The sequence below is a fragment of the Leptinotarsa decemlineata genome, unplaced genomic scaffold (assembly GCF_025532065.1).
Source record: "Leptinotarsa decemlineata unplaced genomic scaffold, Ldec_3_MD MMD2_tig00026330_RagTag_RagTag, whole genome shotgun sequence".
Lineage (NCBI taxonomy): Eukaryota > Metazoa > Arthropoda > Insecta > Coleoptera > Chrysomelidae > Leptinotarsa > Leptinotarsa decemlineata.
Window position 1 is genome coordinate 7,014,633 of NW_027412690.1, and position 17,658 is coordinate 7,032,290.

General features: G+C 36.4%; 1 protein-coding gene and 1 long non-coding RNA gene across 3 annotated transcripts in view; one reads left to right on the forward strand and one right to left on the reverse strand.

Moving 5' to 3' along the window:
* Positions 1 to 15,671, reverse strand: part of LOC111507904 (uncharacterized) — a 40,482-nt gene extending 24,811 nt beyond the window's left edge. The window contains exons 1-6 of one of the 2 annotated variants that reach the window (XM_074183028.1): positions 15,383 to 15,651; positions 15,008 to 15,320; positions 14,759 to 14,957; positions 8,914 to 9,485; positions 6,928 to 7,159; positions 2,718 to 4,722 (exon numbers count right to left, since the gene is read on the reverse strand). In XM_074183028.1, coding sequence (XP_074039129.1) covers positions 4,406 to 4,722; positions 6,928 to 7,159; positions 8,914 to 9,485; positions 14,759 to 14,957; positions 15,008 to 15,193 — 1,506 coding nt within the window. In that variant the 5' untranslated portion in view covers positions 15,194 to 15,320; positions 15,383 to 15,651 and the 3' untranslated portion in view covers positions 2,718 to 4,405. Of the gene's footprint in view, positions 1 to 2,717; positions 4,723 to 6,927; positions 7,160 to 8,913; positions 9,486 to 14,758; positions 14,958 to 15,007; positions 15,321 to 15,382 lie in introns of those variants that run through there. The other variant, XM_023163286.2, reaches the window with a different exon arrangement.
* LOC141485723 (uncharacterized) lies at positions 9,868 to 10,926 on the forward strand. Its single transcript, XR_012467383.1, has 3 exons — positions 9,868 to 10,104; positions 10,199 to 10,387; positions 10,505 to 10,926. It is a non-coding gene; the product is annotated as an uncharacterized lncRNA (long non-coding RNA).
* Positions 15,672 to 17,658: the final 1,987 nt, after the last annotated feature.

Below are 17,658 nucleotides of genomic sequence, written 5' to 3' on the forward strand. Positions count from 1 at the left end.
GCTCTGTTTGGAACCTTTGGTGTAGTAATGAATATTACTGGAGTTTTTTCCCAACACCAAACCGTTATTTCAACACCTCGACACGTGTTTCGATCACCAAGTGTGCATCTCCAAGAGGAATATCAAACAGTTTGATTTCTTCCTCTTGAAGATGCACACTTAGTGATCGAAACATGTGTCGAGGTGTTGAAATAACGGTTTGGTGTTAAGAAAAAACTCCAATAATATTTACCCTTCTCATTAATAATTCATTTCTATTCCTGTTTTTTGAGATGTATAAACCTCACTAGAACTTATTTATTATTACTGTTGTCTTTCAGTTCGTTTCTAATCTAACAACTATTTCGAATTTATTTGGTGGAATTAGCAGACAGTTACATGAATGACGTCTTCATATAATACTTCATTGTAATATTTTTCCTGAACAATTCACACTACCTAATTATCATCCATGATAATAACTAGTCAGTCTTCACAAATATTCCAGTCGCGTTTCGCTAATAATGAGTGATTTTTTTACTGGTATATTTTTGGCAACACTGTTTTTGACAAGTCACGCGTGAATCGTGTTATTGTCAAACTTGTTCAGTTTGGTCTATAATTTAACCATGAATCGACTTACGAATGAACAACACTTGCAAATTATTGAATTTTATTATCAAAATGCATGCTCGGTGAAGAAAGTGCATCGTGCATTTTTTCCAATTTATGGACAGTTTGTCGGCCTACTGAGGGAGCTATTCGGAAGCTTGGGACTAAATTTCGAACACAGTTTACATTATTGGACATTAAACCACCAATACGCATATGTAAAGTGAGGACCGAAGAAAATATTGCGGCTGTATCCGCCAGTGTTCGTGATGACCGTGAAATATTGCGGCTGCATCCGCCAGTGTTCGTGATGACCGTGAAATGTCGATTCGCCGCCGTTCGCAGCAATTGGGCCTCTGTTACTCCACTACGTGGAAAATTTTGCGAAAGGATTTGGCTGTAAAACCTTATAAGATACAGCTGGTGCAAGAATTGAAGCCACACAACCTCTTACATCGTCTAACATTTGGTGAATGGCCGCTGGCAAAGTTGGAAGAAGATTCACACTTTTATCGAAAAATAGTGTTCAGCGACGAGGCTCATTTCTGGTTGAATGGATACGTTAACAAGCGAAATTGCCGCATATGGAGTGGAGACCAGCCACAAGCATTGCAAGAGCTACCGATGTATCCCGAAAAAGTCACTGTTTGGTGTGGATTATGGGTCGGTGGCATTATCGGGCCGTACTTCGTCAAAGACGACAATGGCCGGTACGTTACTGTGAATGGCGAGCGCTACCGTGTGATGACTGACGACTTTTTGTTGCCCAAAATGGAAAAATTAGACATGCCTGACATGTGGTTTCAACAAGACGGTGCCACATGCCACACTGCTCACGAAACCATTGCCCAATTAAGAGCCGCCTTCGGTGAACGGTTTATCTCACATTTGGGGCCCGTCAATTGGCCGCCTAGATCGTGTGATTTAACGCCTTTGGATTATTTCTTGTGGGGTCATGTTAAGGCTCATTTCTACAGGGATAAACCAGCAACGACTGATGCTCTGGAAGCCAATATTGATGCATTTATACGTGAAATACCGGTCGATATGTTAGAGAGAGTGTGCCAAAATTGGTCTTTGCGCATAGGCCATCTAAAGCGGAGCCGCGGACAACATTAAAAATCACCCGTTACTGTACCTTCATCGGTAGTAATGGCCGATTACTGCCGATCGAGCTATCGGCTCAGGTAGAATTCAGATAGTATGAACACGCCTCAGGAAGCTATTGTTTAGTGAAACACGTGTTGCGGTTTTATAAACTGTTCAGTTGAATCTCCCTTTTATTAATCTTGCCTCATTTTTATTCATCTTTTATTCATCTCAGTAGTACCATTATTATCTTCAAAACATTGTCGTACATTTTGGAACACTTGCGGTATCACTTCGCGACATTCGTTCTCGCAGGTATTCCAATGAGACGAGAGGAGTGCAATACACTTCATTTCTGAAGTACTCAAGTACTTGAGTACTGAAGTACTCAAGTCAGGTTACCGAGGAGGCCACTCAATTGCAATGTGGCGGAACACCGTTCATTCTCTATATCAGTTAGAGCTGATAAGGTGACGTTTCGAATTAAATGAAGGTACATATCAACTGTTGAATTTCCAGTACAATACTCAACAACTTCCTGATTATGTGTGTGTAATTAGGACATGAAAATCATGAATATATTGTTTCTTCAACACTTCATGAAATGGTTTCATTAGGCATTTGACACGTCCATTTTTTCTGTTCTTGATACTTAGCAACAAACACAACCAATCACAAGTATATCAATGCATATTGAAATATATTCCATATTATAATCCAGCACTAAAATTCAATTTTCTGATTTTCATGTGATCGTCAGAAAATCTTTCAAAATAGCCAAAAATCACAATGGAGACTGAAAAAATTGTGAATGCATTTCACCTACAATGAAATGGTGCCAACTCCATCTCAAAATAGCCAACAAAAAAAATAGTTTAACAGCTTTCCTGGATAATACCCCGACGAGTATTACATATTACTTGCGGAATGTTAGTGTTCATCAGTGCACGCATCTATTAATCATGTGGAAATACTAAGAGATGTGGGTGTTACGAATTCATTGTTTTTTAATTCTTTACGAAAATGAAAGGCCTCGATAAATACAAACACAATTTTATTTAAAACTTTGAAAATACTTTCAAACGTCCTAAAATTACAAAAATTAATTAATATCAAAACACTTTGTAGGTCGTGGAGAAATTCTTCCTGAATGTATAATCTAAAAACTTTCAACCTACCACCAATAAAACTTATTGCTAGAAATTCAGGCGAATGAGAGAAAATATCAGTTAAAAGCATCAGAAATCCAGGCAAATGTACCATTCTTGAGGGAAGTACTTCAGCTCAGTATTACAATTGCAAAATTGGAGAGCTACCTGAAGTATTACGTGTGATACGAGTAAATACTGTTTACCTTGATTGCTGTTCGAAGTGAGAATAGTCTCCTATTGAAGTACAATGTCAATTCCTATTAAATACCATTAATTATTTGATGTACTCTGGAATATTGCAGTAATTCATTTTTTTTTCAAGTTAACCTTGAAATTCTGTCCCCGAACCGCTTAAATGGATACATTTTTGAAACACAACCTCAAAAGTATTTTTAGTATTTTTTCAAAACGTGAAAATATACAATCAGGCATTCACTAATTTGGAGACTTTGATGAGTAATTACTTATTAGAAAGTCTTTCAATTCATCAAAAGACTTAAAGAAATTATTTTCAATTAACGATGTTGTACAAAATATGGTACAAATACATTAAAATACAATAATGAGCAATTCAAACATATTATGATCCTTCACAATACTTCGATGCTTCAAAATGGTAATCCATGAAATACTTTTATATTCTTCTTTTTCAATCAAATACAATCAAACTATAAATACTATTAATTGAATTACCTGGATAAATCTCAATGGAAGGCAAACATTCAATTGGAATGCTTTCAAATATTTGTACTTTCATCAGTAATATTTTTGAGAAATTACTTCAAAAAGAAGGTAGGAATCAGCTGCAGATTGGTATGAAATACTACATGCAAAATATATTAAAAATACATCAACTTTAAGAGTATATTTCAGTTTTTTTGTGAAGGAAGTATTGAAAAGAGAGATAATTATTCAGCATTACAAAACAATTCTCCAAAATCAGCTCCTATTAATTATTTAATGTATTCTTGAATATTAAAATCGATTTGTATTTTAAGTAAAGTTAAAAATGTTGTCACTGTATGTGTAGCAGTTCTTTCTTATCTGCTCGAATAAAATACAACATTTACATCACTTAATCACCTCCATATAATGAGGTGTCATAAAATGATCAATGTACAGATGCACTTGAAGTCCCACCGAATAGTCATACATCAATCCCTCATAATGTCCTCTTGATTATTTAATATACTATGGAATTTTGGAGACAATTGATTGTTTGAATTTGATAAGAAAGTTGTCTCTAGGCCTGGAGCTATTTGAGATGTAGGTACGTTCATTAAAGTATTTGAGAATGAAGAGATATAATAGGGGATGATTTTATAAATTGAAAAACTTTTAAAGTTTTTGTACTCAGTATTTGCAAAGGCAGTTTCCAATTAGCTGAGAGTAAATCGTCAAAACACCCTTCGGTGATAAGATACTAAAAATCCCGATACCTGCTGAAGCACTTACCAAGGCAGGAAGTACCCAATCTTATTAACTGAACTCTCATCATCAATCGTACTCACAGTTTTTGAGCTTAGCTGTCCGAAATAATATAAAACAAAATTAAAAAGATCAACCAAATACGGCTACTTCTTTAAATCTGCGACGCACACTTTCTTCTTGTCCGGTTCGTCAGAGTTTTCTTCGGCGTCAGCGAAAAACATGTCAGGCGAAAACTCCAATCCCACTTCTGATTTTTCCGTCGCCAAAGACAAACCTTCCGCCAGCTGGGACTTATCGTCGATGGCGTCGTTTTCGAATGTTAAGCTCGACTCCGAATCGTTGGATTTCATACTGGGAAAGAAGTTAGGCACCACTTCGAATTCTTCTGGAAGACTCGCCTGAGTTTCTTCGAATGTAGGTTTTATTTCTTCCCTGTTCAAACCCACGTCTTCGACGGCATCTGAAAAAATAATGGTTGTAAACAGGCTGTTATTCAACTTTAGTGTAAACGGTAAAGCTGTTTTCTGCTGTTTAATGCAAGGGCAAACTTATGGAAAACAACGTTTCACCTGAAAACTTCCAGGCTTCTTCAGATTTTGTATAAGTGACAATAACTGAAATACGAATAAAAACATGTTTCAAAAAGAATACAAATTGAGGCATTCAAAGGACCAACCATAAAACCGATTTGTTTAGGTTATGACAACAATGATACCAAAAAATGTTTCAACAGATAATAATAATGGAAATGGATAGATAGTAAGAGAAAGTTTCAGCAAAGAATAAATTTTGTTTTCAATTATAAGTCCATGAACCAACAAATCCGAGAATTGGAAAGGTCAAAGAGATCCATGGGTGCTTCATAAAAATGCAATCAAAATGATGATGAAACTTCCCAAAGGCGAAAACCCACAAAATACATGGTTACGGTATGGTTATCAGAATCGGGTGTGATTAACTACAACTTTCTGCAATCGGACTAAACCATCACAGCAGAGTCCTACTATGAGGAAATCAACAAAAAGTTTCATAAATTGCACAAGTCGAAGGATTCATGGTAGCACTTGAGGTTTAGGTCCCAAACAAATCCATTGGATGTGATGATTGTCAGACCAATGATCACTTATGGTGCAATTGCCCGGTGACCGAAGGCTCCACAGAAAACGGCCCAGGCGAAGCTCTCTGGCTTACAGAGTCAGGCTTGTCTGACCATCAGTGGTACCACTAGTACTACACCGTCAACGGCCATAAAGATCCTTCTAGATCTACCTCCTCTCCACATTTTTCTGAAGAGAGAGACTAGATGGACCGCATATAGACTTATGCACATTGACCATTGCACAAATCAATTTAATGTGCAGAGTGCAACAGACTGTTGGTTGACACTAGAAGTCACAGCATTCTGGAAAAGGCCTATGACTTTATGCCTCCAACTGTCATCTACGAACTGTCTTATGAAGTACTATTCCCGAGTAGTGAAAACTGAATCCTCCAGGAGAAGGAAATATTAAGACCAAAGAGTTGGTTCACAGATGGATCAAAAACAACTACGGTTCTAGTGCAGGTGTTTTCAGTCGCTGACCCAGGACAGAGATATCAACTTGCCTAGGAACCTATGAGACTGTATTTGAAGCGGAAATTTACGCTATTGAATTGTGTGCGGAGAAATTGGATAAATCCAACCCCACCCACAAGTCAATAAGAATATTCTCGAACAGTCTAGCGGCGTTGAAAGATCTTGGCTCCTACCTCTTGGTAGCAAATTGCCAAAAACTACTCTCCTCGATAGGAAGACTCAACAGATTGTCTCTGGTCTGGATTCCTGGCCATACTGGCCTGGAAGGCAATGAGGCTGCTGACTTCCTTGCAAAGAAGGGTGCTGCAAGCAGCTTCATCGGACCAGAACTTGTCATTGGCATCGATTTAGGCTTTTCCAAACAAAGATTGAACACCTGGATGGCAAGAAGAGTTATGGACTTCTGGCACAATCCTTCAGGATTGGCTCACTCCAAGCCGTTTATTCACCCTTCGAAGCTTGATACCAAACAGTTGTTGGACTACAGTAGGGATGAACTACGATGTCTAACAGGCGTTCTAATAGGTCACTGTCATTTTAATCATCATATGTCGGACTGTCGGAAGACAGTGTGTGGTTGCCTTTATTTGGAAAATGATGCAACAGTAGATCACATTGTTTGTACCTGCCCCGCTGGGTACCAAATCAGGTTGTTAGAGTTCGACAGAGCCCTACTTTCACCATCTGGCCTGAAAGACCACTTACCATACAAACTTATCGGCTTCGTTAAGATGCTGGGTTTATTTGGTCGAGTATGAATAGGTGTGAGCCACAATAAACGCTTGCGGATTGCGGTGGATGGTCGAATAGACTCACTCACTTCGGATTAAATGTAACTTAACCTAACCCAACCATAAATTGCGTCAGCAGACCTCCCGCCAACCGACTACCATCTTTTCAAGCACTTCGGCAACTGTCTCACCGGTAGTACCAGGCAGAAACGGCCTTCGTCGACTTTATCGAAATCCTAGTACGCAATGTATAGAATTATTGAATATCACAGTTCAAAGTAGACTCATAAAAATGAAAAAACTTTTTAGAACAAGCTAATACTTGACCAATATTCAGTAAACATGTTGAGCTACTCACCATGGATCAACAAATTCCTGGACTCCAAGTGTTCAATAGTTAATTCGGCGGAATCTGCATTCCCGTGAGAAGAAAAAAATTTGAAATTGGTGTCTTGGCAATCGCTATCGTTGGTGCTAGGAAAATCCTTCGGCATGTCGTCTTCAGAGAGTGAATCGATCTTCTCAACGTTATCTTTGCTCAAAACTCTCAACTCCTGTAACTCTCCCATCCTACCATTTTCATCTATAACCTAAATTATTTGCTTCAGTCATTGAATTACAGTAAAAATCAACCAGTAAGTCCACTCCCACTACTTCATTCATAAATTCACAAAGTTCTCGGTGACCTCGAAACGAAGTGCGGAGCCAATTTCGTTCTTTTACCATATGCGTGCGCTCATATAAAAACGAAATTAAAGATATTATAGAAGATTTTGTGGTTAGTTACTTATAACCAACTACATAAACTAAAAACAATAATAACAACAGGAATAAATTAAACACAATACCAATTTCCGACTGTTTATTATAACTAATTCAATGCCCGTGGGATCATCGAATCCTTCGATAGTACAGCACTGAACGCGTTGGATGAGAATCTCATCCTAAGAGCGGTTGAAGGTACCCGGCAACTCGAACGGATCACGTGATAAGAGAGCCTACTGTTTGTATTATTGCAACTTTCATCAATATGGAGCTCATTCAATGCAAATAAAACTGAGCATTTAGACTGATATTCAATTGGAATTGAAACGATGACATATGCACACACTCATCGCTGTCATTTGCTGTCAATCTCAAAGCAAATAGTAGCAGTATCTGCTGTGAGGAAACCCCAACACTGCGTCCGTTGCCTCATTGACGTATATCGCAGTCCTGAACGAAATGTCAGGAATAAAAACCTATTGAAGAATGAGCGACACATAGTTCAAAACAGTTTTACGATTTTCATAAAATAACGAAATCTCTTTATTTATCAAATGCAACTGAAAACTTCGGAAAATGAAGACTGAAAAATTGAAGAATTGTGTCCCTATTTGAATGCCATGAAATACGTAATATGCCGTCTTTCGCATTAAAAAACCAAAAAATGGTCTACATTCAGAAATTTGCCGCTTTCAAAAACTCTATGAATTTCCAACAGCGTTAAGTTGCGTGATCGGGCTGGCCAATAATACTGTTGTAGATTATGCCCGAAAGAAAGTAACGCCGGCCACCACTGGTAACCATAAGCCAAACGTGACGTAGCTAAGAGCGCGGGAATGCCCAATGATCCCTGCCGCTCGAGAAGCAGCGAGAAACATGCTACCGATGTCAATGGAACTTCAGCGAAAATTCTAAGATGTTCGATTGCGATATTTAAACGTTGGCTGCAAGCGTATTCACACAGTCAAGTACACAGTGAAATGGAAGATACAGTGCGATACGCGAAGTGATCAAGTAAGGCGATAGACAAATAATAGTTGAAATTTTCAGTTGAAGTGTTTGTTGTATTTAAAGTGAAATGAAGTTAGGTTTGATTATTCAGTGTAGTCAATTATTGATCAACCCACGGAGGAAAACATAACACTACTCTCAATCTTGATCTATAACTTCATCTCTGAACTCTTCACTGCAATAGTTTGGTTATATTGTGGTACGCGACCTGATACAATGAACCAAAGAGTTTCTAAAAGTAGACTTTTGGTGACCTTTGGCATTTAGGAAATACAATTCATGATTGTATGAAATGTAAGTCAATGAAAAAATATCATATTTTAATTTTTAAAATGTCACTTACCAATATTATTGAAAACAAAAATCTGTCGAATAACAAATTTAAAAGTGTCAATTTCTTGAGCAAAAAAATCTGTCAGCGGACAGATATAAGTACATCTCTTATACGATCTACTGTAAAAAATATAGGTAGCTCTAGGGGTGGTTTAAGATAACCATCATCCCACGTGAATTATGGCACCTTCTTTTAGAAGAGGAAAACTATATGATTTTTCAAATGAGCACGTACCTGGTATTGAAGACCGTCTTTTTGCAAATTTTGCAGCACCTCGTCGGTCACAGTGACGAAATTCCCGTCATTGGTCTTGAACATGATCTCTACGTTCGAATTGGCCTCGTTGCCCAAAATATTCTTGATCTTATCCGCCGTCAAGCCCTGGAAGCCGTTCTGCAAAGTCAGTTGGATGATGTTGGACTTCCCCGGATCAGAGTACTCGGAGCCGTTGAGCACTGCATTCAAGTCAACGTCGACGAAACTGAAGTTGGTGTGATGTGGAATGAAATTCTCCACAGTCGTTTCCATGCAAGTCTCCTCTATGACGAACGTATTCGCTTGCGGTGCCGAAGCTATTTCTTTCTTCAAGTTGGCAATGGCCAATCTGCTAGCCTGGGCTTCTTTCACGCAAGCCTGGTGCTCGGCCTCTAGGCGGAACTTTCTTTTCACTTTGTGGGGCTTGTAGGTAGTGTTGAAGCTGCTCGGTTTCGTAGCGATGGCCTGTGAAGGATTCGCGATGAAGGGATAGGCGGGATACTTCGGTTTTTTCGAAAGGAACTGGGGTTTTGGCAGTACTATGAGTTCACCTGGAAATCAAATCTTGAGTGAGCAGATGACTAGACCTAGGTGCTGAATCAAAAGTCAGCACCTGGGTCTCGATATAAAATAACAAATATCACTTCAAAACAAAATACACCATGAACATATGAATTTTGAAACTTTGCATTTTTTAAAAAGTAGAAAATGTTACTTTGAATTATTATTGTGACGGTGGCTACGCCCACGTAGCAGAGGCGAAGACGAAGACGAAAATGCAGAGGTTGATCTCCAAGGAAATGGGGGGTACCGGAGCCAGAGGTGAATACATGATATTATTTTTTTAACCAGAATAAATACAGGGTGTAACTAAATAAGTGTAAAACATTTAAGGAGGTGATTTCTCATCGAAAAAAAGATAGGATCTTTCATATAAAAAAAATTCATTGGAGCATCCCTTGTTAAGATACAGCCCCTTAAAGGGGGTACATGAAATTTGTATAACAATTTTTTTCACAAGCACTAAAAAAGTTAACATGATAGATTCAATGAATTTTTTTCTTTTTTTAAAAAATAACAAATAATTATATAATATAAGTTGCAAATGGTGAGGATTCCAAACCGTTTCAAGCAGGGTCAGTTACAGAGGAGAACAGATAGTTTTTAAAGGTAAGGTTCATATTAAATTATTATTCATTATATTATAAAATTTGTTGGAAAATTGTAGAATATGTTTCTTTGTTTCTTTTTTGAATTGTTCTAGTTTTCGAATACATTTCAATTCAATCGGAATGCAGTTGAAGAATTTAGGGCCGAAGAAAAAGAAAGATCTTTGCGTTAAAGATTTTCTGAAAAGTTGTATACTGAGATTCAAATTACTAGTGGATCTGGTTATTCCAGTTTTTCTCTGGTTAGATGTTTCGTGTCTGATGTACATTCTTTTTAAACACTGGTGAGTAAATAACAGTTTTATATTCAAGACCTGTGATTCTTGGTATAGCATGTTAGTGGAATAGCGTTTATTTTTTTTCAGAATAATTCTTAGAAGAATATTTTGTGTTTTTTGCAGAGAATCAAGTGTAGTATTGAAGGCCCCACCCCATGCTGTAATACAGTAGGTCATTACAGATTCAGCTAGGGAATTGTAAAGTAGAAGGAGATTTCTTCTGGTAAGTACGTCTCTCAGGATATAAAAACTGTGCATCAAGACTCGTAAACGGTTATTAACATTTGTGATGTGATCTGACCAGCGCGTGCATTGATCTAAGACTACTCCTAAATATTTGATTTTTTCCACTTTTTTTACTATGGAACATGTGCAATCGATGTTATGACAGTTTGTGATGTGTAATTGTATCAGAATATTTTTTGGTTGGGTAGTGACTGTTGGCGTAAATGTGAGAAATTTTGTTTTTTCAATATTCAGGGTGAGTTTGTTTAAGTTTAGCCAGTCGTGTATTTTTTGCAAGTCAGTCTCAGTAGTTTCTTTTACTTCCTCCCAAGTTTCTCCTGTGAAGATCAGAGCTGTATCATCTGCATAACAAAAATAGTGTCCTTTAAATCCATTAATTCTTGTAATATCATTCATGTACACAAGGAACAGTATCGGTCCTAATACTGTCCCCTATGGTACACCGATTTTTACTTTTGAAACGTTACTTATTTCTTGTCCAACTTTTACCTGTTGTATTCTACTTGTTAGGTAGTCAGTCATAAGGTCAGCCGACAGACCACGTATACCGTAATGGTGCAGCTTATTGAGTAAAATTTCGTGAGAAACTGTGTCGAAGGCCTTGGCAAGGTCGAGGAATTCTGCAACGCATTTTATCGATTTGTCCAAGGCTCCGACTGTCTCCTCCAGGAAATCCACTACAGCATTCTCAGTGTTTGAGTTCTGTACAAAACCATATTGCCTATCAGTGATGACATTATGTTTGTGAAAAAAATCCAACAGTCTTTTTTTTACCACCTGTTCAAATATTTTTGCTAAGTTGTTTATAACAGATATTGGTCTATAATTACTTGGTTCACGACGGTCACCTGATTTGAAAATTGGAGTGATGAGAGACTCTTTCCATTTCTGTGGAATTTTTCCACTTGATAAGCATAGATTAATTATGTGTACTAGTGGGGATAGGATAAATTCATGAATGTATTTTATGGTTTTAACTGAGAGTTTGTCTGGACCTGAAGAACAATTATTTTTCAGTTTAGATTTCATTTTTTGTTGCAGGTTCTAAATATATGGTTGAATCATTTCTTGCTAAGGAGTGTCTGGCTGAATTCATTTTGGGAATTTTTTCAGACATATTGATACCGAGATTGGTGTAAAAATTATTAAATATGTTGGATTTTTCTTTGTTGCTTGTTATCATATTTCCAGAATGGAACAAAATACTAGAAATAACTTATCAACCGAGGTAAAATTATTGTTTTTTCCATATTGGAAGAAGTATACTTATTTTTGGTACATTTTTAGATAAATGCGGCATTTCAGGTTAGCTTCCCAAAGTTCTGCTACCGCAGTTGTCGGTTGATTGGTCAATCCTTCCAAATCAACGTATCAAGTCTCGGCAGAAATGGATGTGCCACAAACGAGCGTTTGCAGGGAATTCAAAAAAGTGTTTTGAAATGTTGTGTTTTGAAAATCACATCCAGGTGATCCTGGGAGAAGGGTGAAATTTTGTAGCTGGCTTTCGAATAGGGTAGTCTTTACAAACTTTTTGAAAAACATTATTTGGACCGACGAAACTGTGGTGTTTCTAGTAGAAATAATGTGTACATTTAGAGTGAAAATAATCCACGACACTTCAGAGAAGTCAGACCATAAGTTCGGTTTCGTTTGAATGTGTAGGCTGGAATTTATTAAGACCGAATATTTGGACCTCATTTCTTCTCTAACACTTTGAACGGGTAAACCATCTTCGGTTCTCAAGAAACGAATTCGAAGAATTCTGAGCCAGTGAGGTTGCAGGCAACGTCACCCGACTTTACAGTTTTGGATAAGAAGAAGGGATATTCGAAGAATGTTAACTTTCACTGCCAGGGATAAGTGCATGAAGGCTATTTTCCGGATTTTCTGGCAGTGGTCTGCAGGTTTGTATGTCTGACGTTTCGTCTACTGCTGCGGTAGGCATTTTCAAAGACGATGTGGTAACGGTCGCAATACCCGAGCTGGTTCCTGTTCCTGTTGTATCAACAGTTAATGCGTTGGATACAACAGGAACAGGAACCAGAGCACCAGCTCGGGTATTGCGACCGTTACCACATCGCCTTTGAAAATGTCTACTGCAGCTGTAGACGAAACGTCAGGCATAAAAACCCGCAGATCACAGCCAGAAAACCAGGAAAATAAATAGCCTTCATACAGTAGGGATACTGTTAGTATCTGCTACTGTTAGGGCTGCTCTTGATTTGAGATGACGAGGCCACCATTTCGAACACTAGTAATCCTTTTTGTGCATTTTTAACAAGCTCATGATTTCATTTTTGGTTTTTGAAAAGCACCGTATTCACCCAAAATTCCTAATAATGTTCTATCCGGCTGTTGTCTTTCCGGAAATAATTCAAAAAAAATTGTGCTGTTCTCGTACTATTCCTATCAAATTTATAATGAAGTTTCAACATATCTCGTTTTTTTTTCGTTTGAGAATGACAACATTTCCACTGAAGTATTTGTGCAAACTTGAAATATTTGATAAGTTCTGACAACTAGTACTAATTAAACAAAATGTTTCGATGGAGTCAAGACCATCTTAGATAAAGTTGTTTTTTCAATACCTGTGGTTTCAGAAGAGCAACATAAATTATACATCAATGAAATCAGATTGAAAAGCACAATTTTTCTGTATAAAAACCAATATGGCGCCCATAATAGAAAAGAAAAGTTGATGATGATTGTCAGAAGATGAAACGTCGGATTGTAAATCTGAACATGAAAATGTGTAGCTGAAAAATGTATCAATGAAAATGTGTTTTTGGTTTTGAGCTATGTTGTCAAATAACGCTAGAAAAAAATAAAAAAAGAAAATTCAGATTTTCAGTTGTTTCCGGATATTTCCGGAAATACTCAGAATTTTCCAAGTTTCAAAACAGTTTTTTGTTAAGCACAAAAAAACGCAACTTTGCCCAATTTAAGCTTGGACGTATCTTCTGTAGTTCAGGAGATCCCAATAGTGGGAGTCGTATTTGAATTACCCGGTATAACCTGGCTTTGAATATTGTCAAACATGGTCTTCGATTGAATTAAAGTCGGGCGATCTTGCAGGCCAATTATAACTTCCATCCCTGCCTATCCAATTATTTGAAAAGTTTTGAATCAAAAATTCCTTCACTATTACCTTGTCATTAGGTGATGCCTGCCATATTGAAAATACAAACCTCAAACATCAGTACCTGCATCATTTACCAAAACAAAATAACTTTCACGAGCAAACGGGGTCAAAAATTTTGCTGGATTTTTTCCTACACTCTCATCTTGGAAACGAGAGCTTAGACCTTAGACGATGTCATATTACGCTTGATCAGTGTACATGTATACATACTTCCTCGATAGTGGATGTTAAAACCCTGGTTGATAATATAACAATGCATCTTATATGCTCATGCAGAAGTGATCAGTACGAATTTTAAAAACAAAACTAACTACAAGATAATGACGGAGGCAAATTTCAATATTCGAAACGTTGAGAAAGTATACTGGTCAACTAGTGAAACGCTTTTCAAAAACATATGGCACAAATACAATTTCAGAGACTTAAAAAAATGCAGTGTCACTTAAACATGCCTTAGAGGACGACCATAAAATCAGTGAACATTGTGTCGGTACCTGACACATAACTTTTGAATACTTTCGAAACTCTGGGCATAAAAACTATGAAAAGTAACAAAGATTTTTTTCCAAACAGACCATTATTCATCTTTATATGAATCACGCCAACTTGTTTGATGAAACGCGCGTCAAGACAAGTATTCCAGTTCTAGTTTGAAAGCAGTGCTGGTTTTGGATTGAAATACTTGTATTTACCTTCATGAACACTGATACACTTAATATTTTAACCAATCAAATATCTTAAAACAGTTAATTATTTGATGTGGCTTCAAACTAAACCTAGAACAATTTACCACAAATACTTTGAAAAATTACATAGGTGTTCAAAATTTTCGGTAACTATTCGTGTTGAAAAATGAGCCAGTACACCCCTGACATAAGAACATAAAACAGAGCTCTTGCAACCTGACGCCAAATTTCTGATACGGTAACTATAATGATAATTCTCTGCATAATAATTTGACTGCATACAAATAAATTGGTATTTCTCACCTGCAAACGGAAATTCCATCGAAAGATTTTCCAAACTCTTCATTTGAAATAGCCTTGCAGCTGCCACCAGATATTTCAACAGATCTTCATTTATCAGAGTTTCTCCACAATACATGAATTCAATCAGAGATCTAACCACTGCAAAATCGCAACCCGCAATAATCACTTGTTCAATACCAGGGTTTCTTTCCAGTTCCTCCTACAATCCCACATCATTATCTAGTAATTCTGTTGAAGTATGTTACTTACCCGAAATAGGGAACTACTTGCCGCTAAAACAATTTTATGCGCGTGCAAAATACTGCTTCCACAACATATAGCAATATCTACCAGGCTTTGATGTTCCATTAATGAACAAAGACCTAGAGTTGTATGAATAGGATGTTTTTCCAATTGTATGCAATATTTCACTTTGGATTGGCCTGTTTTATTCATTTTTTCTTAACTGAACAGGTCACTTGAAAAGTTTTTTCAACCTAACCTATTACAAGGTATTTGAAATTATCTTGGCGGGAGCGGCAATTGATGTATTCTAGTTGGAAAAATGGATGTATTGATATGCCTATAAATGAAGATAATTCATGAATTTTGAATTAATATCGATAACTAATACATTTGGCTTACCAGATATAAAATGTTAACACGGTTTCATTCGAAACTGACACCTTATCTGTTTAATTTTAAACAAAAGACTGTTATTGTCATAGAAATAATACGAACTAGATCATTTGAAATTTGAGTTATGGAGAAAATGAAAAGAATACAAGAACCTTTCGAAGCTAAATATGAATTTGATTAATTTAGAGACTTTTGTTTGTTTCATTTTCATAACTATTCCAATAATAACGTGGAAAAATCAGAACTCAATGTATACAGTTGCTCAATTGATAAGTTGGGTCGTTTTCAACAATAATTTTCAAATACATTCATATATTGTGATCTCTAATTGCGCGACATCTACAATTGAAAAGATGAAGTAATACTAGGTAGGTAGTTGACTGTTTCTAAAAATCGGCTGCATATGGTCGATTAGATTTAAATGTAGATTGTATCAGTCTATCAGTTATATGGTAATATAAAAGAACATTTTGGATTAGTATTCGACCGACGGTTTCGGTCGAGTTTCGGCTAAAAAACGGGTTTCGGTTTAATTTCGGTTTCGGCGGCAAACCTGCCGAAACTACGACCGAAACCGGAACTGCATTCGGAAGTTCCCGCGCTGTGATCGGTCATATTCGGCTCGTTAAATTTCATACAAGTAATATTAGGTAACAACTCAAATAAGTAATTTTATGTTTAATATTATTGAAATCCCATCAATAATATTCAACAAAAGGATCTACACCTACTCAAAAACACTCACCTATTTTAAGTATTTTTAAGGTGCAATTAATATTTTTTCTTGAATAAGGGTTTTTTATATTGATTATCAATAAATAAAAATGCATATAACGTTGTGATTTAAAGATAAAAAAAATAAAGGCTGACTGATTACAATAACGATTTCTTAATTTTTCCCTCAAAACATAATCCTTATTGTAAGGAAGTTTCGGTCGAAAAAACCAGTTTCGGTCGGACACTATTTTGAATCAAATGGTTTTTCTTTCAACAAAGATAGCTAACTATAACTGCTATTTGAAATAACATGTTTGTACATCACTACAATTCCAAAATTGAATTCTCAGAACTGACTGACGTTATTGCATTCTGAATAGATGAGGAAAAATAATAATGAAATATACCTAAACGTAGAATCACAATCTTGGCAACAATGTTTTCGTTTAAATGCAATAATATTTCTGAGAATTTAGTACTACTATTATGGAATTGTACATAGAAATAATAATGGCTATAGGTAGATCACAAAACGATCGAATGCAATGTCAGAAAATTTCGCGTCACTATTCGTTTTCCTATTGGTAAATAATCAAGGTCGAGTACGGTCAAAATTTATTTTTCTATTGTTCTTGCAACTTTGAACTGACAGGCAAAATCAAGTAAAGTGTAAAGTGGTTAGTTTTGGTTCTTCACTTTTTAATTTTCGGCATAATATTTTTTAACTTCTGCCTTCATTCCTAACCATACAAAAATCGATAATTTTTCAATACGGCTTGCGAATAATGTTATCAGTTATTCAAAAAATGAAATTTTTGTGTGACAATGAACACCTGTTGTCATTGTCTCCGTGACAACCCTCCTTTTGCATTACTTTTTTCATGTCTTGAATTTCTGGGAAGTCTACTATCTGCAATAATGACAATGTGTCCTTATACTAATACCTATATTACTGTTGTTGATTTGGGAACCGATCCCTGTAATATCCATTTTTTTTAGAAGAGGTTCTAAATTTTTTTGTGCCGATAGTTATTGTTTCTTAGATTCGTTATTACGCAATTTGAACATCATATGCATCTGAGAGACAGTATATTTTTGTTCTCGTGTGGAGAAAGTGCTTTTAATAGTATCATAGGTACATGTTTCCATAGAAGCATTAATACACGTTTTATCTCCTTGTCAAAGATGCATAGAAACTTTGGTCATTGCTGGTAGACGGAACAAGAATCGTTTCAAAATGTAAACAATGGTGTACCTACCTTTAGCACCTCAGTGAATGGAATACCGAAGTATATTTTTGATCCATTATTTCATGAATAATCAAGAGTGTCCTAGATCGAGTGTTTTTGTCAAAATATTTCACGTATAGGGGGATCCAAATGTTTACACGATTACATTGATCTTGAACGTTTCCGAATTTCCGAATAGACTACCTATATTTAATAGAAGTATCTAATGAAATCACTTAAGCGTCCTATCCAATAAGAAATCATTTAGATGTTGGAAGATTTCTGCATCTTGGGTTTCAGAACAAATCTAGTTATTATACACTAAATTACAACAAA